Below are 23442 nucleotides of genomic sequence, written 5' to 3' on the forward strand. Positions count from 1 at the left end.
TCACTGACTTCAAATTGTGCAGTTTATCCGTTAGGCATTTGACATTCCATCGTTGGCATTCCTTTTGGATAAAAATTTCATTAAGACCATTAATCAATCACCAATCATATGTTCTTGCAGAGATGTTATCAGAATGTGTTGCCGTGGTTAGAACAGGTCCCTAGCAAGATACACAATTTTTATGGCTAAAAACTTCTTTAATACTGTAAAAGGCGACGTTTCGGTATAGATCCTTATACCGTTGTCAAGCAAGACTGAGTCATACCGTTGTCAAGCAAGACTGAGTCTTGCTTGACAACGGTATAAGGATCTATACCGAAACGTCGCCTTTTACAGTATTAAAGAAGTTGTGAGCCATAAAAATTGTGTCTATCTTGTCATCCGTCAACTTCTAAGTAATGCCTATCAAACAAGTTAGGTCCCTAGCATCCTGTGCTTGTTGTGAGAGGTGTTAAATAACAAACACAACATTGTGTGTTAAATGCAGGGCGCTACATCACATTTGGCTAAAATACCCAGAAAAACATGTTTCAGGTACTGGCCAGTTGTTTCACTTGTGACCCAAATGTTTTATCACAGCTGGAAGCCATCAGTGAACCCATATTTAGCATTAAGACAAAAAATCCTTTTTTCACATATTGCTGTAGCAGTGGTGACCTACAAATTTGAGAAATTATTTTAATTTACATGTCCTTAACAGCCATCTGCAACGAATAATCCACTGACCCGTATCTGGTGGGTCCATACGGTTTGACCTTGGTCGTAGTTCCATACGGTTGACCTTGGTCGTAGTTCCATACTGTTTTAACTTGGTCGTAGTTCCATACTGTTTTAACTTGGTCGTAGTTTCATACGGTTTGACCTTGGTCACAGTTCCATACGGTTGACATTGGTCGTAGTTCCATACGGTCTGAACTTGGTCACAGTTCCATATGGTTTGAGCTTGGTCTTAGTGCTACGTCTGTCTGAACTCCTCTACTTCAACACATGATTATCATAGCTATAGTGCTACTTTGTGAAACAGGTTCCCATATTGTAATTGACATGCTCATCATAATTTCTTTGGATGATTTGTTCATTAACTTCGACACCATCATAATACTTGTATGTGTTTACTGGTATATTTCCTCAATGAATATTATACTTGAGGGTTATATGCTTTTTTTTATGCTTCACCCGTTTTTTGTGTGTCATGGTCATTACATTTAAAAACAACTTTATTCCACTGCAGATTTCTATATAAAGTCTTAAGCTGTTACAGAAGCTGTACACAGTGTCTTCAGCCACTGACTTGCCGTGTCAATCTGGGGCATTGGTCATAAGCTGTACACAATGTCTTCAGCCTCTGACTTGCCATGTCAATATGGGGCATTGGTCAAGTCTTTTCTAGAAGGTTGTGGAGATACACGGCTAGAAGAGGTCATGTTAATGGATCAGGTGGTCAGGCTCAGTGACTTGTTTAATGGTATGTAAACATTCCCAGATGTTAGGATTGTTGCTCATAATATCAATCACTGGACTTCCTGGTCCAGACTTGGTTATTTACAGACCACCGTCATACAGTTGGAATATTGCTGATTGTGGTGTTAAACAAACGACAATTGAACAGGGAGGCTATTACTGTAAGTGAACATTGTTAAAGTTTGACTGTTGCTATTGTTATTGATTTGTTACATCCAACCTGTGCAGACTAATATTATCCTGTTTGGTATCTGATAATATCAAATTGATGTGAGTGATTAGCCAGTTTGGCAACGTCCTTGTCCATGAATGTCCACCCCTGTACATAGAACCAATGTACAGACTCACCTTGCCTTGTTGTACACTTTTTACCTGTACTGCATACTTCTGTCTGTATAAGTGCTTCCTTCAGTGCAATAAATAGACTGAGGAACCTTGGCGTTACTTCTGTGTTTACCCCTCCCGCAAAGTGGGGCAGAGGATGTAGGAATGGATGTCGTCAGTCCGCTTCTCAATGGGGACAACTTAGTTTTAAAGTTCGAGAAATGATCTTACTTGTCATGGTCGTAAATACCGTATTCGGCGTAATAAGCATCCATCGCTCTCTCAACATTAGAAATAGGGGACTCTTATTAGAATGTTTCTTTTTCACCAAAATACTAGAGTTGAAAGATAAATGTCATGGTTTATGCTGACAGCCTGAAATGTTTGTATACGACAAATATATTTTTCCAGAATTTAATTGCCCATAATTAAGGGTTCATATAATACACGAGTGCGTATTATACACGAATAAATCAATCTTGTGTACATTGATCAATTGGAAGGGGTGCTAATTGGGATTGTTCACAAGCCAATATATTAATAAATATCGCCGTGGGCGCTTATTACGTCGAATACGGTAAGTTTGAAAATTGGTACCATAAATCATTTATTTACCGAGTTAAGGCCCTTGCTCTGGGCTTGTCAACGTGGTGCAAACCGGTGAAATGGGGACAAGTTTTCTCAGATGCAACTGAAGTTAGGTGAATGAAAGTTTGCACGATTTTTCTGAGACTGAGGTCGAAAATTGGAGCCATCAAATTCCAGAGTTACATCCCTTGTTTGTGCATACAGTTACGACCCTTGATCCATGTATTTTTTTTTTTTTTGGTGTGTACTGTCGGCAATTTGGGAAAGTTTCCTCAGGATCTACTGTAATTAAATAAATGAAACTTTACAAGTTTATCTGAAAGGTATTTACCTTAATTAATGTGAAATTTTAATTGTTTAATGAAGTAGATCTGCACATGGAGACATGCAGATATTGCTAAAATTGAAACCCACAACGTTGTGAGCGCGTTTAAAATTACATGGGGTCATGGGCCATGGGGATGAGTTATCGTTGGAAAGATGTAACCAAATTTAAGAAAGAAACTTTATTTTTGTCTCACATGTGAATAATGATGTGTACATACGAAAACCATAAATAAATATGAGTTATTGTTTAAAAACATTCCTACCTGTAAATTATCAAACTAAACATGTTTATGTTTTTTCTGCAACTATCATGACGGGGATCCACGTCCTGTCCTAGACAGGTTTACAACCCAAGAGCGCTTGCGCTCCTCGCCCTCAGCTCTAGAAGGCGAAGGGCAGGGTACCTGTCCAGCACTATTCGACCTATTTACCAATACAGCATTTCGCTGCGGTGTAATGTTGACCCATTTCCGCGAAGCGGGTCTGTCTGTGGAGAGGGTCTGGAGCAGGCCTATAGCATATCGCTATGCGTCGTTGTCCCATTTACCGTGTAGCGAGATATTAACACTTTTGGACAGTGTGAATAATTGACGTGTCAGGTTACAGGAGTAAATATATGACAATTAGGGAGGTAATTCTCATAGAGAAGTATGGTTCATGGTTAACATAAACGCGCTCACAACGTTGTGGGTTTCAATTTTAGCAATATCTGCATGTCTCCATGTGCAGATCTACTTCATCATGAAATAATATTACAACAATGTAGCTATTACTTTGAAATGATTAATTGTGAATAAATATTAATACTCTACCGGGGCACGGGTGGCCCAGTCGTCTAAGGAGCCGCGATTCGCTGTGCAGAGTTACGTCCCTTGGGCACGCCTGAAACCTATGATTGTGGATTCGAATACCGGTTCGCTCCGATTATGTTTCTGGGTTTGTCAGCACCATACCCATGCTCGTGGGTTTAACCGAAGTGGTAAACGTCTTAGACTCGCATCACTTCGGGCTTTCCTCTCACATTAAGCTGACACGCCGTGATATAACTGGAATATTGTTAAAAGCGGCGTTAAACCCAATTCACTCCCTAACTAATAACTTTACCACTGTAGATCTATCAATGTCAACAGTATCAGGTATACCGTCAACTTAATATGTCAAGTTCCTTGAAAACAATAAGAAATGTTTCAGGGAGTCATTGTTGTGAAAACATATTACTAGTTTTGTTTTCATAATATGTTTGGTTTCTATTATTATATTACACACAAAAATAAACTGAAATGTGCCATTTTCTCATTCCTAGGTCTGAAGGTATCACGTGCCAATTACAATTGGTTTTATCTTCTGGGTCACACGTGTGGGCTATATATATTTATAGGTACTTGTGTCAATAGGTAGGTATGCTATAAACTTTCTTTGCGTCGTGTTGATCCTCTGAATCAAAGTTCTCTTGTCATTTTTATGTAGCGGACAGACTTGAGCGTGGCAGGACAGGTGGACAGGTGAGTAATTAAAAAAAAAAAGTACTCGTGGAAATGAAAAAACCCTGTTTTGCTGGATTTAATAATCGACACAAAGCATTACGTAGATGTAAATACGAAATAACAAAACAACTGGAAAAGTACTAGTCTGTATTTGCTAGTTTTATCTCAGTGCTCAATACAAAATGTACTTTACAGGAGGGAATTTGTAGGCACTTTCAACATTCAAAAATTAAACCAGACATGGCAGAAACAGGCTATAGGCATTATGCAAATTAGCCTGGAAAAAAGTTATCAAAACAACAATAAACATAACAGCTATGTTTATGTAAATAATAATAATGACATGTAAGTTGTTTGAGAAGGGAATATGTTACTTTTACGTTCTGATATTTTGACGATGATTCACTATCCCACAATGACACTCACAAATCATTAACCACTGACAAATCACATGCACGTGGGTTTCAAGCACCTGTTTTCACCTGTCGTCAGGGTCATGGACATTCACCTTGATCTACTAACACCTGGTTATGCTCAGTTTCACAATAGTTTGTTTTGTTCATATTTTTACACACTTTTACGAGTAAAAAGACATAAAAACCTTTGATACGCTGTATTTGTGCCAAGGCCCAATTAGTACTTATTGAGTTGTTTGAATGTTTATATATTTTGTATATTAACTGCATTTATTTAAAATCTGAGATCGAAAAAAACATTTTTTTTTCATTACCGTGAGTACTTTAGTACTATATACTACTTAACATTTAATATGGAGCCTTATGGTTTAAAGCGTTCGCTCATCACGCCGAAGACGCGTGTTCGATTTCCCACATGGGTACAATGTGTGAAGCACATTTCTGGTCGTCTCCGCCGTGATATTGCGGAAATATTGCTAAAGCGGCGTAAAATCATATCCACTCATCCACTTGATAGGGATTCTGAGCTATTTACTCCTGTGTCGTAACTCTGTTTGTTTGTTTTGTAACGCCGCACTCAGCAATATTCCAGCTATATGACGGCGGTCTGTAAATAATCGAGTCTGGACCATACAGTCCAGTGATTAAGATCATGAGCATCGATCCACGCAAATGGGAAACGATGACATCCACCAACCAAGTCAGCGAGACTGACCACCCGATCCCGTTAGTCGCCTCTTACGACAAGCACGGGTTGCTGAAGACCTATTCTACCCCGGATGTGTTGTAACTCAACAATTTATTGAACTGTGTAGTTGTGTTTAAACAACGTGAAATGAAGCAGAATATGCTTCAGTTCAATGACAATACCGAGTACTACTATTTGACTACACATCCGAGCAATCAGTCACATTCATCCCCACCTGGATCCTCCCAATCCCTATCAAAATTTGAGCAGTGTATTTCAAAGACGGCCAAATAAGGCGACTGGTGCAATCGCACCGCCGTTAACAATACCCGTGCAGAGTGAATGAAAGAAAGTGAAGCAGTATCTTCACAATGACCCTCGTGAACCACGTGATTCGCGTGCTTCACGTGCACGAGTTGGATAAAAACCACGAGGCCACCTCCCAGTCTGGCAGAAGTCAGTTTGGCGAGGTTGAATTCCGTAGGTGAGAGTTAAATTTTGTCACAGTACCGAATTTATTGTTTGCATATTGTTTTTGTTGTAATGGAATTTTAGGTGGTCTAGACATGACAATTACATTGAAGATATCTTCTTCTTTTTTATAGCATATTGCATTTGTACAATTTCAGTAATACAATCGTTACCTACCCTGAAGTGTCCATGTTGGCATGGCGTCTCCAATAAGCCGTTTGTATAGATCCTGTATTTGTGAATAACGAGGGTTCGTTGTGTTTGCCAGCAGACCTATGTTACTTTCTGCTACACAGAAGAACTTTCTTGTTCGGGGGGGGGGGGGGGGGGGGGGATGAAGGAAGGAAGATAATCTGAAATTGTAACTTGGTACAATCATGTAAAAATGTTTATTGTTTAACGCCGCACTCGGCAATATTCCAGCTATGTGGCGGCGGCCTATGCTTGTGAAAGGCGACTAACGGGATCGGGTGGTCAGGCTCGCTGACTTGGTTGAAGCATGTCATCGATCCCATTTGCGTGGATCGATGCTCATGATATCAATCGCTGGGTTGTCTGGTCCAGACTCTATTATTTACAGACCGCTGTCATATAGCTGGAATATTGCTGAGTGCGGCGTCAAACAAACAAACATTAGGAAATGTTTAACACTTTTTGACAAAATTAACACTACATTATGTAACAAACAACCTGAGAATGCCCGGGGCATGGATAGCAGCAACTTAGTTTACTGGCTTTCCACTGTTTAAAAAACATTTATTTTCGTCCTATAAACTACAGGTGCCAATCTCGCTGAAAAATGCATGTTTCATTTCAGGAAAGATGAAGATCCTGTTTTGGGTCATCCTGGTGCTCTGCATCAGTGCGATTGAAAGCCAAGAAAAGAAGAAAGGCAAAGGCGTGGCTCGTACGTATCTGACTTTTGGAATTCTGTCAAAGGATGAGAAATCTTGATGGCTTGCTCCCTTTGGGATTAGCGAGTGATTTGGGTTTAACGCCGCATTGAACATTATTCCAGTTATCATGGCGTGTCTGCAAATGTGGGAGGAAAGCCCGAGCTGAGCAGGTCTCGGACGCTTACCACTTTGAAACCCACGAACACGGGTATTGCGCTGACTAATCTGGAAACATAATCGGGGCGAACGGGAATTTAAACCACCAATCCTAAGTTTTCTAATACTGTGCAAAGCGGCGTTAATCCCCAAATCACTATCGGTCTACAGGTGTACTGGTAAAATCGTGCAGTTTGGATTTTGCTCCGTATATGTGCATTCTTCTATCTTTCCGTTTTATCTGTTTGATTTGAGATACCTCATTCCAACACGTACCGCCTCCGTGATCTAGTAATAGAGCGTCCGCCCGGAGAGCGGAAGGTCCGGGGTTTGATCCCCGGACGAGTCATACCAATAGACGTTAAAACATGGTACTTGTTGTTACCCTGTCTGGCGCTCAGAAAAAGTTGTCTAAGACAAGGACTGGTGGACTCGGTATACTGTGAGTGGGCTACCCATGTTAAACTGTGGCAAGGTATCTCGGTGGTCTAGCACTAAGAATGGGCATCAGTGTACACAGACGTGCAATAATCTTGGACGCGAAGTTAAACCTCATTTCACCCCATCTCATTCCAACACATGTCGCGAAATATGCCTGTGAGTAGTGATAGATTTCTAGCGTTTACTATCTGGAAGTTAATTTAAGGTACCGACGTTTACTACAATATCTGAAAAACTATTGGACCTACTCCAGTCAAAGTTGGTATGAGATTATTAAACCGTCATACATAACTGGATATTACATTTTACGACAATCGGTGCATGATTAAAAAATCTGTCTATTTAACTATCACTATATTTCATGAACAACCAGACCTGTTCGTCACGGGTGGAACGAGCATTCATTGAAACAGCCATCTGCATAATGCTACCCCTGCGTCACAGGGCAATATGACAGTTGAACGAATCAACTCAACTCAAAAGGTTGCACGGGAATCACGCACGCATGAATACGGTGTTAGCGTTGGGCGTCTCGAGTCAGTTATTTCATAATATTTATCCAATTATTTTTGCATTCTTTTTCAGGTCAGTGTTATTGACTTGAATGTATCATTCCTAGCCACATCATGCATCATGTTATTAGGTGTAATATATCATACGTAATTATTCATTTAGACAAATCATTGCTTTATGGTTTCGAAGAAAATAATTTAAGATATATGTAAGATTCTTAAGAAATGATTAAGAATATGTATGAATATGTAAGAATTCATATCCGTGGTAATTCGGGCTATTATTGCACTATTCTTGGTCCCACGAAATGCCCTCGTCAGAATCGGAGTCGGTGCTGTCGCCTAAATGAACAGGCTGGACAGTTTCTGGTCGGATACAGTCTTGTTTCCAATACTCTTCCTCATCTTTGATAACATGTTGGACACAGTTTGCCCAACGTACATCTGTAATTTCTCCCATCCCTTTCAAGACATCTGCTTGACGTCGGCAAGCTTGAATGTCTTATTTTACCGTGCGGCCATATTTTTCAAATCACCCCAGATTAGTTCGATGGGATTCAAGTCAGTGGTAAGGAGGAAGTCTTAGTACTTCGTGGCCGTGTTCTCTCAACATGTTGTCAATCATATAAGAGGGCGGGGGTTTGTTCTGAAGAACCAGTTGGTAGTAATCCGTTTTTTTGGCTTTCGTGGGCCGAGCAATGCGGTTGTTGTCCAACCACTGACGTCTCACCTTTGGAATTTGAGGTTGGACAACGGTTTATAGGATCTCCCCATCCCAAATCGTGTCGTGTTCCAGAGCGTCATTCCTGAGTTTACAGGTATTCGATAAGTCTCTGGCACTAAAACTTTATTTGATTCACAACTCTACCCCTGTAACTGTTACGCGCCAACTTTTCTTTTTTTCCAGCACGGAAGAAAAGTATCTGCCAAAAGGATATGCGGTTCCTGGTGTCGATCATGCGCGTGTGCAATGCATACAAACGCGCATCCCGGTTCCGTATGAAGAACTGGGCCAGTTTGCGTAAATACATACGATATGCACTGTTTATGGCGCTAAGGAAGGGCACGACACCGCCTCCCAAGGGCACGACACCGCCTCCCAAGGGCACGACACCGCCTCCCAAGGGCACGACACCGCCTCCCAAGGGCACGACACCGCCTCCCAAGGGCAAAGAATCTCGTAGCTATCGGGACGAGGACATCAGTTTGGACGATGTGGATACTGGTAGTTTCGACGATGACGAGTATTCTTGGAGCATTCATGATGACGATTCCACTAATAACTTTGACGATGAGGGTGACGGCCTTGACGATGAGGATGACTCCGAATCCGACCCTCCGTCAAAATCCACCGACACAGAGGCCGAAATCCAAGCACTACGCCGCTATCTGAAGCTCTCGGGCCGAGACAGACACGAACGTGAGTAGTGGTGCCAAACGGCAAGGGGCATTTTTTCAAGACAAAATGCATTTAGGGTATGACGCTGTCAAATATATAGCCGATCTCAAACGCTGCATTATAAGTGCTGTGCATACACGCGTAAAGGCCAAAATAAGCATACTGCACAAGTTCAATATATTTTGATATTCTATTTTATGGACTGAAGACGGAGCAATTTCATATGAAGTTTGAATCACATTTCATGATCTCTTGAGTGTATATTTAAGTCTTTGATCGGTAAAGTGCATATGATTGTTCCATTTTTCTGAGAACACAACTGAAAGACCCTATGGTAAGAGCCGTGTAATGACAATAAAATAGAAACTTTCTTTCCTCCCCACCCACTCCAAAACCCCAAATATTTGGCTCTATTGAACACAGTGCACTTTTTTAAATGTTCTATTTCTAACAATGATGAATAGTACCATGATCACTTTTGCCATTTCTAGAACTAATGGTTAGAAAGGCGAACAATGTAAGTTTCGTCCTCAAATTGGAGTGTCATTTTGATATGTGCATCGATAAAGTTTACTTTTTCAGTCTGTTTATATGAACACATACACGGGTTTACGGAGGTGGCCAAATCAAGTTAAGAACCACCCGATTCTTTCGCATTACTATAGTTACTCATATGGCAAGACGGATTTGAGAACGAATCGGGGGTGTAACTTTGGAGTCATATATAAATACATGGAGCTATGAATGCAATAAACCAATCGGATATATTTGGCATCAAGATCCAATACCTATGCAAATGAGGTCACCTAACGCTGCACTCGGCAAATATTCCAGCTATATGACGGCGGCCTGTAAACTAAACGACTCTGGACCAGACAATCCACTGATTGACATCATTTGCATCGATTTCCGAAAATGGGACACGATGACCTGAATCATCCAAGTCGGTTGACCACCCGATCCTATTAGTCGCCTCTTACAAAAATCATAGTCGCCTTTTCCGGCAAGCATTGGTTGTTAAGGACCAATTCTAAATCGGATCTTGACGGGTCCAACGGGATATCCAGTTGTCTAACAACACTATTGTCTAACTGTACCCAAATGTTAATGCATGGTAATTGTGCTAATACTTACAGGCATACACATACTCCCGCGGAGATTTCCCTGTCGAATAGGCCCAGCAACCAATGCTGTGAAGAGGCGACGTGATGGATCGGGTGGTCGACCTGACAATCCAGTGATTGACATCATGAGCATCGACCCACGCAATTGGGATCGATGGCATGTATCAACCAAGTCGGCGAGCCTGACCACCCGATCCCATTGTCTCTTACGGTTGGACTTTGACTTGGTTCATGGCTGACATCGTACAGGACGGCGTGGATCGTTCCTCACAATATCACTAGATTGTTTGGTCTAAACTCGGTTGCTAACAGCCCTCGTATAGCTGAGGCGTATCCAATTTATCGTCGCCTCGGCGCCTTAAAACACATCTAGGACGTCATTCTATTGTTTGAACGCTCCATTATTTTTCAGGTATGGAGTTGCTCGTCAAGTGTACATTATCTTAAGCAGCATTTGAATTTTTCAAATATTTTCAACTACAGAATATTGTCAAAGTGTAAAAGTAGGGATGAGTTTTAAGTAGGGGAATAAGTCTCCATTCCATAAAAATAATGGGCCTCTTCTCCATTATTTGTAAGGAATGGAGTTACTCGGACATTCCCCTCTACTTAATTTTCTATTCCTCATGTTTCTCTATGCTACAATCTAAGTGAACTGTAGATGTATGCTCTTTATTATAATTTGAAGGTGCCGCAAAGCGTAAGCTCAAAAAGAAGAATCCATTTAAAAGTCTGAGGATTCTTTGTTACAAGATGTCGCGGCTGATGAACAGAGGGTATGTTGATCCTCTCAATACTACTAAGGGCCCGTGATGGTTGGTTGTTTAACGCCTTGACCAGTGAAGATCCGGGGTAGAATAGGTCTTCAGCAACCCATGCTTGCCGTAAAAGGCGACTAACAGGATCGGGTGGTCAGGCTCGCTGACATGGTTCATACATACCATCGTGTTCCAATTGCGTGGATCGATGCTCATGATGTCAATCACTGTATTGTCTGGTCCAGACTCGTTTATTTTACAGACCGCCGTCATATAGCTGGAATATTGCTGAGTGCGGCATTTGGGACCAAACGCTGAAAGACGCTTGGGGTTAATCGCTCGTCGTGTGCCAGAACACAACTTGACCATATCCAGATTTTTCTCTAGAGGCAAGCGTGTCCACAAGCCAATATCAAAACCTAGTTTCCACCCTTGCCATTCAAGCCTACTTTTCTGTGCTAAAATATGAGTATGAATGGACAATCTCTCATCGATGATCACCAGTCATCGCTGTCGAATAGCTTGATTGTTTTGCTGAAAACGTCATGTTTCTATGGACGTTGGATCGACGAGCAACGTCACGCTGCGAGGTACCAGACTGATGCATACCTCTCTCCCCCTCTCTCTCTCTCTCCCTCTCCCTCTCTCTCTCTCTCTAGGCGTGGCATGTCGAACATATTCCAGATCGATGAATAGGGGCGTTTTTTTCTGAATTCTGCATTGGGTGGAAATGACAAGCGCCTGGTTATCTGGCCTTTCTAAAGTGAACATTGCCGCCATTTTCGCCGAATGTCATGCCTCTTGCCTTTGCTTGGTTGTTACTTGCTACTGTGTAGTCTCTCTCGTCTTCATCCCTGTTTTGGCGAAATGCTGCAGAAAATATAGGTAGGTAACTTTACTGGGATCTCACGTTTTGCCGCTGGCTTGTCTGGTCCAGACTCGTTTATTTTACAGACCGCCGTCATATAGCTGGAATATTGCTGAGTGCGGCGTTAAACAACCAAGAAAATGGTCTGTTAGGGTTGAAATCATCTGTTCGTCGGCTACGGTAATCATTCGACATGGATATCGCGTTTTCATCACAAGGGGCACGGGTCGTGTTCTACACAGGTGGTCACGATCGAGCCCCAAAAAAGTGGGCTTGAAATTGCTACAGTAGAAACCTTTTCAAATTGGCTAGTGGACACTCTTGCCTTTCGTCTTTCAACGTGTAATTTCAGTTTATGCTCTCTAATTTGCGTATCTTTGTTGCAGGTGAAGGGCTTGTATTTACTGTGAAAAGGACATCAATAAAACTGACTAAAATGTTCTTGTTTTGTTATGATTCGGATGTTTTGGGCTGATCACTATTGCAGAATTAGCTACTGATTATTACAACGGTCATTTCACCCCACAGTATTCATATATACTACCCAAAACAAGTTGTTATAGAACCTCATACTGTAGTTCATCTATAATTGTGGATGTTCTTTAGCTGCGATTATACAGGAATACTCAAAGGCAAAAGAAAAAGAGTTTATTGATGACATTACTAGAAATAAAACTGTACAAACAAATGACGCAGCTTGATGTAGAAGGAAAGCCCAAAGTAATGCAGGTCTCCGACGTTTACCACTTTCGTGAAGTCCACGGATACGGTGCTGACAAACCTAGCAACATAACGGGATTCGAACTCTGAGTCGTGTTTCTGGCTTTGACGCAAGTCTGCCGAACCAGAGCGCGAATTGCGGAACCTTGGACGACTTGGCCACCAGCACCAACACGCACTAACCAAACGCGCGCACGCATCGATCGGACACTGGTGTAACGGGGGTTTAATACCATTTATGCATATTTCGATTAAAAGTCGCACCTCAAGTGTCTTGATTTCCCTTTTTTTAATCTATATGATGTACTTTTTTTGAGAAATGAAGTAAAATATGCTTCAGCATGTGGAAAGACTTTAGCATTGGTTGGAGGAAAGTCATTTTTATATTTAACCTTAACAGTTGAAAACCACCACCACCAAGTTCTTTGCTTCGAACAATGAGAAATATGAACATGATTTTTGTTTGTTTTTTTGTTTGACTGTTTAACGCCACACTAGCAATATTTCAGCTATGACGGCGGTCTGTAAATGTCTGGAGCAGATAATCCAGTGATTGACATCGTCGGCATCGATCCACGCAATTGGGATACGATGACATGCATCGACCAACTCGGCGAGCCTGATCACCCGATCCCGTTACTCGCCTTTAACAAGCAGTCGCCATGGCATAGCATGGGTTGCTGAATACCATTCTACCCCTTCCCCCTTCTTGGAGTATAACGGCATCGAACGGTAAACCGTTATTGTGGATAGAGCGACTACCAGTGCGAAAGGTCCGTGGTTCGATAACTGGCTGTGTCCTACCAAAGCGCGTCAAGGGATGGTACTTTCCTCGCGCTCAACATTGAGATAAAAACAAGGACTGGTCGGCTCGGAGTCGGTATACCTTCTTATTGGGGTATCCATGTTAAACTGCTGCATGGTACCTCGGTGGGCTAACACTATAAATCCGGCATCTGAGATTTCTTATGAATGTTTTGTTTTGGGTTTTTTTAATCGCTTTTATTTAAGATAGTTTTATCAAAACAGCTTTTGTAGAACGGATATAGTTGAAATTCAGGAAACGATACTTATTCATACAGTTACGTGTCGACATTGGCCTTATGCAAACCTGGTTTCAAGTATTGTAATGTTTGGCCAATTCGACCATGCAGTTTTACTTATTTAGCAGACTTGTTCCGCAGAAGATTGGCAAACAAACTCATACTAAACACTAGTAGTGAATGTTGGGTTCACACAATAATAGACAATAAAATGTTAATACAGAAGGTATGACAAATTATTTTGTGATGTTAAATTCCGCTCCCGGACGAGCCCCCATTTCCTGTCACGTGTCCTCTTCCTAATCGAAACGGGTTAAAGCTTTCGCTCGTCACGCCGAAGACCCCAGTTTCGATTCCCGACATGGGTACAATGTGTGACGTTGTTGGCTGCGAGGAAGTTGGTGACAATCCTGGCTGTATGGGCTCTAGCGTTGTCATGCTGATAAATAACACCACGTGGCTGCTGTTGGAGAAATGGTAGGACAACTGGACGAAGAATGTTATCCATGTAACGCTGAGCTGTCAAGTTTCTGTCAACGATGACCATTGTATGATAAGAGACTCTCCAAAACACATTTTTTTGCATGACATCCCGTGAACAATTTGTTTGGTCGAAAAGGCACTCACGGGTTCGATTCCCCACATGGGTACAATGTGTGAAGCCCATTTCCAGTATCCCCTTCCGTGGTATTGCTGGAATATTGCTAAAAGCGGCGTAGAATCATAGTCACTCTTGGTCTTCTATATGACGTAATTGTAACAAACACTGAAATTCAAATCGTCTTGAAATACTCTTATATACACACAGGACAGTTATAAATGGTCTCCATGTACATCTGTACATTCGGAAATTAGACCCGTGAAGATCCGGGGTAGAATAGATCTCTTCAGTAACCCATGCTTGCCGTAAAAGGCGACTATGCTTGTCGTAAGAGGCGACTAACGGGATCGGGTGGTCAGGCTCGCTGCATGTCATCGTTTCCCAATTGCCTGGGTCGATGCTCATGATGTCAATCACTGGATTGCCAGGTCCAGACTCGATTATTTACAGACTGCGGTCATATAGCTGGAATATTGCTGAGAGCGGCGTTAAACAAACAAACAAACAAACATTAGGAAATTAAACAAATTTAACACATTTTGACAAAATTAACACTACATGTATTTTCCCATTCAATGACCAACGTGGAGTAGACTCTTTACCCCGTACCGTAATATCAGTGAGTGAGTGAGTTGGATTTAACGCCGCTTTTAACAGTATTCCAGTTATATCGCGGCGTGTCAGCTTAATGTGGGAGGAAAGCCCGAAGTGATGCAGGTTTCGGACGTTTTACCACTTCGGTGAAATCCACGAGCACGGGTATTGTGCGTGATATCAGAGTCAGCGTCCTGCTTTATCGGTTGGTGTCATGCCATAATGGTGGAGATTGTCCTTTATGTTTTCAGTCAATTGTTTTCAGTCACCTTTCTCAACGAGACCCTTCTTCGCTGCAAACCTGTTCTTTCTAAAGTTATTCGTTTTATTTGCTCGTAATATCGATTCAATTATTAACAGCGGGAATGTTGCGTTGAGTGAGTTTGGTTTTACGCCGCTTTTATTAATGTGCCAGCAATATCACGGGGGTATGGGTGTCGAGGAAGGGGGCACCACGATGGGTTTTCACATTGTTACAATGGAATCTTACCAGGGCCTCCGGCGTGACGTGCGAACGCTTTAACCCCCAGGGTTACGTCACCGCCCCTGTAGCGTTGAACGTCATGCACATTTAGGCCCCGACGTGAGGGCGCTGATCCAATTTTGGTACGCCAGATGCCGAGCCCTGTTAGGTGGTATTACGGATGCCGCAGCGGCGTTGCAGTGGATGCCACGACATGATTGTCTGGTGCGCGGATGTCAATATGTCAGTGTTGAAATTATTTTTTTACCTTTTCTCTTGCAAAGAAGGACGAATATATAACAAATTTAGCCCTAGGCTTATGAGCACGCATGTTCATGCATACTGTGTGAAAATCCCAGTCCAATTTACTTCTACCAGCTGTGTACACTGATATGACCAGTTTATAAATTGGGTGCCAATGTAGCAGGGTGTGGAGTCATCCCACAGATGACATCCTTACCTTGTCAGCTTGCTGACAGGGTTAACCTCTTTGGTCATGTGGACAAGGCGTCCGACCTCTGCTCGGAAGGTCCGTGGTTCGAATCCCATCACGGATCTCGGAAATTTTATGGCCGCTACATTGGCGCCTAACGTGGGAATGACCACGTTCATATTCAATTTGAGCAAAATAAGTCTCAGTACCCTATACTATGCGGCCCGGGACGTGCCTTCTGTTGACGGGGGAGTATGTAGCAGGACGTGGAGTCATCCCGCAGATGACATCCTTACCTTGTTAGCTTGCTGACGGGGTTAACCTCTTTGGTCATGTGGACAAGGCGTCCGACCTCTGCTCGGAAGGTCCGTGGTTCGAATCCCATCGGATAAATTCGGATATTTTATGGCCGCTACACCAAGACAAATTAAGTGGTATGCCGGATGCAAGACGTAGGGCTAGGCACCCTCTTACATCGTTGCTTTTAAATAAATCCAAAGTCAGTTTAACATTACAATCCGGGCGTGACATTTCACTTTCTTTGATAATATTTTCAGATGCCTCAAACAGAAGACCGCCTCCGTGGTCTTGTGGTAGAGCGTCCGCCCGGAGAGCGGAAGGTCCAGGGTTCGATCCCGGGCCGCGTCATACAAAAAGACGTTAAAAGATTGTACTTGTTGTTACCCTGTCTGGCGCTCGGCATTAAGGGGCTAAAACAAGGACTGGTCGGCTCAGAGTCAGTATACTGTGTCTGAGTGGGGTATTCATGTTAAACTGCGGCATGGTATCTCAGTGAGCTAGCACTATAAATCGGCATCAGTCCGGACTAGTACAAGCAGCCACACACACACCTACACGTGCATGCACGTCGCTATATAAGTGCAATAATCTTGGACGCGACGTTAAACCCCATTTCACCTCACCTCAAACAGAAGACAACAAACATCCGGGCCATATCCGTGTAAAACCGCGTGCAGCACGTGTTTTACATGCACGAGTGGTATAAAATCCACGTGACACGCCTGCCTGATGCGAGTCAGTTAGAGGGCGGTGAGGGCATTTGAGCATCAATTGTCTGTCAAAGGTGAGAGTTGATATTTTGATGATATTGAATTCTGTGTTGCTGAATTATTTTGCGGATTATTGTTATCATTATTTTCATTTGGGAAAATTATTGCGGCATAAATAATTATTTCGCCTGAAAATGGCGGTCTTGGTGTTGTATCGTGTATGTGCTGGGCAAATAATAGCGGGGGATTAATATTTCTGTTTAAATATGCTACGGTCAGAGATAACAATATTAATATGAATGAAAGAACTAATTATGCGGGGCAATATTAATTTCATGACTCGGACACAATTTAAATAAGATTTAATAGTGAAATACACCATACGAAACTGTGATAAGAATGTGATCTGAATTTTTATGAGTAACTTGCGATACTCCTGTGCTTGGTGATTTACATTGCGTGTATTTGACAATTTACAGACCGCATTTATACAGCTGATATATTGCTGATTCGTGTTGTCGCCGTTTCGCAGCATCTGACAATTTAGTGTAAGTATTTACGAGCATCAGGGGATAAAGTGTTGTTTACCAATATTTTACTGCATGCTCTTTCGAGAAGATTTCAAAGAGCGTCATACGACACTTGCTCAGGGATACAACATCAAGGCCATAGTAAAGCTTTCAAAAAGGTTTATGGTAGACGTGTGGAGGATATTTCCACATGTGACGTATCAATGACAAAATGTTGTCCAAAGCAATTCCAAATATTGAAGAGTACCAAATGTTCTCGTGTGGTTTTTTTTAAAGTAAATGATTGACTTGCCTTGGAATATGTGTGTGACGGGTGACACCGTAGGGGCAGGATACGCTAACCTTTTCGCGAACACCTGGTATCTTTTTGTGATGGCGATTCCTAAACACATGCTCATGAAGTCGGAATTGTACTAAGAACTTAATACTTAAAGGGACAGACCATTTGTTATTTAGGGGCGCGGCTTGTGGCCTGAATAGATATTTTTCAGCTAAAGCTGCAAGACCAGATTTTTAAAAATCACATTTCGCTACAACGTTTTTTTTTGAGACATTATTTCAAAGAGTTTGAATTAGGTTTTTCAAGTATCTTACGGGACAATTTATTATTTCGATAAAATCCAGGAATATTTCTGAGTGCAGTGTTAAACACAGACGCCCCTCTTGAAAATGCGCTGTTCCTTTCAGGAGAGATGAAGCTCCTGTTCATGGTTGTCCTGGTGATGTGCATCAGTTTGATAGCATCCAAGAAAAAGAAAGGCAAAGACATGTTGTCCAGTAGGTATGACCCGATCCCAGCCTCAATGAAGTCAAATACGGTTAAAATTACATTTGCCACATTACACGGTGCCACATTCAGGACAGTCGGATATATTTGGCCTCGTATCTGAATGAGAAATATTCAGAAATACCAACCGGAGAGGAAGGAGGAAAATGTGTAATTTTTGTTTGCTCATTTCTATCTGTAATAATCGAGTTTGGACCAGACAATTCAGTGATTGACATGAGCATCAATCTCGCAACTGGGATACGATGAAATGCATCAACCAAGTCGGCGTGCCGGACCACCGTTAGTTGCCTCTTAGGACAAGCATAGTAGCCTTTTACCACAAGCATGGGTTGCTGAAGACCTATTCTAGGGTGCATGGATGAGTTTGAAGTTGTATTGCCTCTATCCTCTGTTAGGCGTCCAAGTTGACAGACCGCCTCCGTAGTCTAGTGGTAGAGCGTCCGCCCTGTCTGGCGCTTGGCATTAAGGGGCTAAAACAAGGACTGGTCGGCTCGGAGTCGGTATACTGTCTGATTGGGGTATTCGTGTTAAACTGCGGCATGGCATCTCAGTGAGCTAGCACTGTAAATCGGCATCAGTCCGGACTAGTACAAGCAGCCACACAAACACACACACGTACATGCACGTCGCTATATAAGTGCAATACTCTTCGACGCGACATTAAACCCCATTTCACCTAACCTAATTTGTTGACCTGGCGTCTGTTCTGTTTAATGCTGGCACAGTGGCAAGTCACTACCTATACCGCATACCCTACACATGGGGATGCCGGAAGTGAAAGGTAGCAATCTTTTCAATGCCGTTAGTTAGTGAGAGGACAAGTTAACGTCATCCAATGGACCCTCCTCAATTAAAGGGACGGATTGTATTTTGACTCGAGCCATATTTGGCCTCTGGTCATGTACTGTATGTTTGGCGAAATGGATATAAGTATAATTAATTTTTTTATTATATTAAAATAATTATATATATATATATATATATATATATATATATATATATATATATATATATATATATATATATAGATAAAATATTTCTGCAGAATTATCAGAACTCCGTCAAGAAGACAATAAATATGTAAATAAATTGTTTCTTGGTTTTTATGATTCATAAACATATTTGGCTAAAATCCTTGGCAACCAATATTATCAGATGTAAATAACTGAAATTTGAATACTGATGGGACCCGTGAAGATCCGGTTAAGACTATGTCTTCAGCAACCCATGGTTGTAATAGGCGAACGACGGGATCGGGTGGTCAGGCTCGCCGACTCCTCCTCATTTTGCTGAAATATTGCCGAGTGCCGCTTAAAACAAGCAAAGCTTATGTTAATGCGTGTTTACGCATATGCATATCGGAACATCATATCGTCGACAAAAACATCCGATATCAAACTAGCGTATTTCCTTTTAATTTCGCGAGAGCCAAGTATTAGACCCTGCGGTAGTTGAAAAAATACGTTTTACAGTTCCTTTGGGTGATCGATCAACAGCCATTTTCTTAAATGAAATTCCTTTTTCGATATGTAGGCTACCGATGTATTATTCATACGCACGTTTTTTTGTGTGAAAAGGCTAAATAAATTGAAAGGGGTTTCTGGAACAAAATGGAAACCCTTTTAACCAATCGCAATCAAGGACTCGTCAATGTCATGGTAGAATGTTGGTTTCTTAATGTATAGTTTCATAAAATTCATATTTTTATATCTTGCAGGAAAGATTTGCAAAAAAGATGTATTGTTCCTGCTGTCTGTTGTACGTCTGTGCAAGATGTATAGACACTCGCTCACGATTCGTACAAAACAATGGTCCAGTTTATACAAATACTTACAATATGCACTGAAAGCATCGGCCCCGAAAAAGAAACCCAAAAAAGGCAAGGGACAGAAAAAGCAAGCTCGCAAATATCTGGACGAGGACTTCATTCTTGACGATGATGACGCCATTGGCTTCATTAATGACGGTGATTCTAGTAGCTTCGAGGATTTTGACGGCTTTGACGATGAAGACGAAGAGAAGTCTAAAGCAGACCTCCCGCCTAAACCATCGGACACGGAGTCCGAAATCCGCGGACTACGTCGCTATCTAAAACTGTCTCGATCCACCAGACGGGAACGTATGTATAGAACGGATGTTGTTTGTATGATATCCACGTATTCAGTTATGTCAATTTGCAAACGAGTGCAAATGTTTTGCATTTGTTCTTGCATTTTATTCATAATTTAAGAAACAATAAAATTGTTATGGAATGGGTCGCAAAACAGTCGCCTCGGGCTCGGTTTATGGTAGTCGAGGGCCCATTTGCACAAAACGATCTCAGCGCTTCGACTATCGTAAGCCTATGTGAAAGTACAGAAGTGTATAGTTTTGGATCCTGAACGGTAATACGGAGGACCACTCGCACAATACTAACTACACCTATCTTAAATGTTTGGTTGAAGGGTATTAACATCAATGTCCGAAGCGACACAGAATCCGCCATTATATGAAAATTGCAAGTCAGATAAATGTCTGTACAGTGCAATTACATTGACCCTGGTCTTTATCGAAAAAAGTACATTGTTCTAGGGGAATACTTGAAAAGAAAAAGTATGCAACCCCCCCCCCCCCCCCCCCCGGGTTCGATCCCCGGCCCCGCGTCATACCCAAAGACGTTAAAAGATGGTACTTGTTGTTACCCTGTCTGGCGCTCGGCATTAAGGGGCTAAAACAAGGACTGGTCGGCTCGGAGTCAGTATACTGTGTATAAGCTAGCCTAACCGCATGTCACTTTGGCGAGAAAGGCTGTCCTTTCAAATGTCGCTCTGACGGAAAGACGCAGTTGTCATTTTTGCCCGAATTAGAAAAGAAGCGAGTAACTCGGCAACTTCATGCTATATGCCCCACACAACCGAACATTTATAAATGGATTTTGTTTGTTGAAGGTGCTGCAAAACCCAAGAGGAAACTATCACCACCGTCCACTCAAAATTTAAAAGCTTTGAGGATGGTCTGTTCCTACATGGCGAGGCTGCTGTTATTAAGGTACGTTGATAGTCAATTCGTCCGGACTAGCACACGCGGAGGCGCACACGTGTGTGCATGTCGCCATATAAGTGCAACAATCTTGTACAGTAAACTACGCTTATAACGAACACGCTTATAACGAACTGACGAATGTAACGAGCTTACTTTTTGGTCCCGACTACTTGCTGTAGTCATGTTGTATATGTACTTTTAACGAACTACGGTTATAACGAACTAAAATTAGTAGTACCTTTGAGTTCGTTACAACCGTAGTTAGCTGTATTGAGAAGACATGCCTGAACACAACCATTGGTGTAGCCTATGTGCAGGCAATGTCGTTATGGAAGGGTTCATTCCAAATGCATCTGAACCGCACTCTTGGAAGCGACGGGTTTTTTTTATTATTACGTTTATCTCATAACTGCGTGGGGGCGGTCGGGTAGGCTAGTGGTTAAAGCGTTCGCTCGTCACACCGAAGACCCGGGTTCGATTCCCGACATGGGTACAATGTGTGAAGCCCATTTGTGGTGTCCCCCCGCCGTGATATTGCTGGAATATTGCTAAAAGCGGCGTAAAAACATACTCTCACTCGTACCTGCGTGACCCCTCAATGACGCTGAGTATGTTCTCCGTGGGGATGCCGGGTCGATTATGTCCCCAGCAGCCATGGTGGTCGTAACAGGCGACGTAATGCATCGGGTGTTAATTTGGTTGACTTTTGTGTCATCGTACCAGACGGCATGGATAAATGCTTGTGAGTCAGTGCTAATAAATAACTGGATTGTCTGGTCCAGGCGTGGTTCCCTACAGTCCGCCGTCGTGCAGCATGAAAGTTTCACATACCATTGATTGATATCCTGCACATCTCTTCACGCAAGTTCCGATTCATTGACATGCAGTTCACAACTTACCGAGCCTGACCACACAATCCATTAATTTAATCGCCCATTACGACAAGCACATATTGCTCGGGACATATTTCCTTACCCGGGATCCCCGAGGGTGTGGCTCGAATATTGCCACGGCGAATTAAACAACAAACACATCTAATCATCGTTTTGTTTGTTGCAGGTGAAGGAAGTATTTGGTGAAAAAAAATCAATAAAGCTGACACGAATATGATTGTTTTTGTCATGAATGGGTTGAACCAGCTTAAAATAAGCCTTTGAAGTGTGTATTTTTGGTAAAGCGATATATCGAAAGCAAAATCGTCCATTTGTTTGACGGCGTCTAACAGTACTTAACCTATTTGATACATATTGTACGGTTTTTACATTATAATTTACACGACTATAAACCCAAAGTGAAAGTATTGTTTGTTTAAAGCCGCGCTCAGCAATATTCCAGCTTTTTGACGGCAGTCTGTAAATAATCCAGTCTGGAGCAGACAATCCAGTGATTGATAGCATCCACACAATTGGGATACGATGACATGCATCAACCAAGTCGGCGAGCTTGACCACCCGATCCCGTTAGTCGCATCTTACAAGCATGGGTTGCTGAAGGTCTATTCTAACCCGGATGTTCACGCATGCCAAAGTGAAAGGTATCAGTTATGTTGATTATGTAAGTGAGAATTACTAATTATGACATGAATAGCTTGCGATTGGCTTTGCAAATCGGTGAATCCACTTGTAAAGTTGTTTCGAACTTTATGCCGTTTAATGCTCGGGATGCCGAAATATTCTTTCTGACACACAAGTTCTGAAATGTGATCGTTGTGCAAGAATTGCAAGTCCCACGGCACTGGATCTATTATGCAGAGATGTAGAATAATTTTTTTTCTATCAGGAGTATAAAAAAACAATGTGAAAAAAGACTGTGCCAAGTGTTGCCCTAGATTTTGTAATGCGTACAAGACCCTAGGAAGTCCTACGTGTATTTTGATTATTAAAGGGGTACTCGTCGTATCAACTGAAATAAAAGAACGGTGGCTTTAAGAAAAGTGGACACATTTTTGGGGAGGGGGACCCGACATGGCTTTTTTTGGTTGTCTCTTCACGACGTCGGAGAAAGACATTATAACATTAATTAATTCCATATTAGTATTTTTAATCTGTCATATATATATATATATATATATATATATATATATCTCATCTACCTTGCTTAATGTTCCTTCATAGTACACTAGGGGGTCCGGGTAGCCTAGTGGTTAAAACGTTCGCTCGTCACACCAAGACCTGGGTTCGATTTCCCTACATGGGTACGATGTGTGAAGCCCATTTCTGGTATCCCCCGCCGTGATATTGTTGGAATATTGCTAAAAGCGGCGTAAAACCATACTCCCTCTAGTACACGATTTTGTGCTTTTTCTCCCCCAACTTAAAATCAAT

General features: G+C 42.0%; 1 protein-coding gene and 1 pseudogene across 1 annotated transcript; both read left to right on the forward strand.

The window, feature by feature from the left end:
• The first annotated feature begins 5659 nt into the window (after positions 1 to 5659).
• LOC139450923 (uncharacterized) lies at positions 5660 to 12303 on the forward strand (annotated as a pseudogene).
• A 5696-nt stretch (positions 12304 to 17999) lies between these two features.
• On the forward strand, positions 18000 to 22181 carry LOC139450924 (uncharacterized). Its single transcript, XM_071232749.1, has 4 exons — positions 18000 to 18084; positions 19815 to 20216; positions 21025 to 21124; positions 22178 to 22181. Exons 1-4 carry the CDS (start codon positions 18000 to 18002, stop codon positions 22179 to 22181), a joined length of 591 nt encoding a protein of 196 aa, XP_071088850.1.
• The last annotated feature ends 1261 nt before the right edge of the window (positions 22182 to 23442 follow it).

Source organism: Haliotis cracherodii, unplaced genomic scaffold (assembly GCF_022045235.1).
Source record: "Haliotis cracherodii isolate W230 unplaced genomic scaffold, xgHalCrac1.p SCAF_8, whole genome shotgun sequence".
Classification (NCBI taxonomy): domain Eukaryota; kingdom Metazoa; phylum Mollusca; class Gastropoda; order Lepetellida; family Haliotidae; genus Haliotis; species Haliotis cracherodii.

Excerpts from the sequence above, each read along its gene's own strand:
- LOC139450924 (XM_071232749.1), top strand. The coding sequence starts at position 18,000 with ATGAAGCTCCTGTTCATGGTTGTCCTGGTGATGTGCATCAGTTTGATA. Across the intron at positions 18,085-19,814 it reads AGGCAAAGACATGTTGTCCA|GAAAGATTTGCAAAAAAGAT; the intron begins GTAGGTATGACC and ends TATATCTTGCAG. Across the intron at positions 20,217-21,024 it reads TCGATCCACCAGACGGGAAC|GTGCTGCAAAACCCAAGAGG; the intron begins GTATGTATAGAA and ends TGTTTGTTGAAG.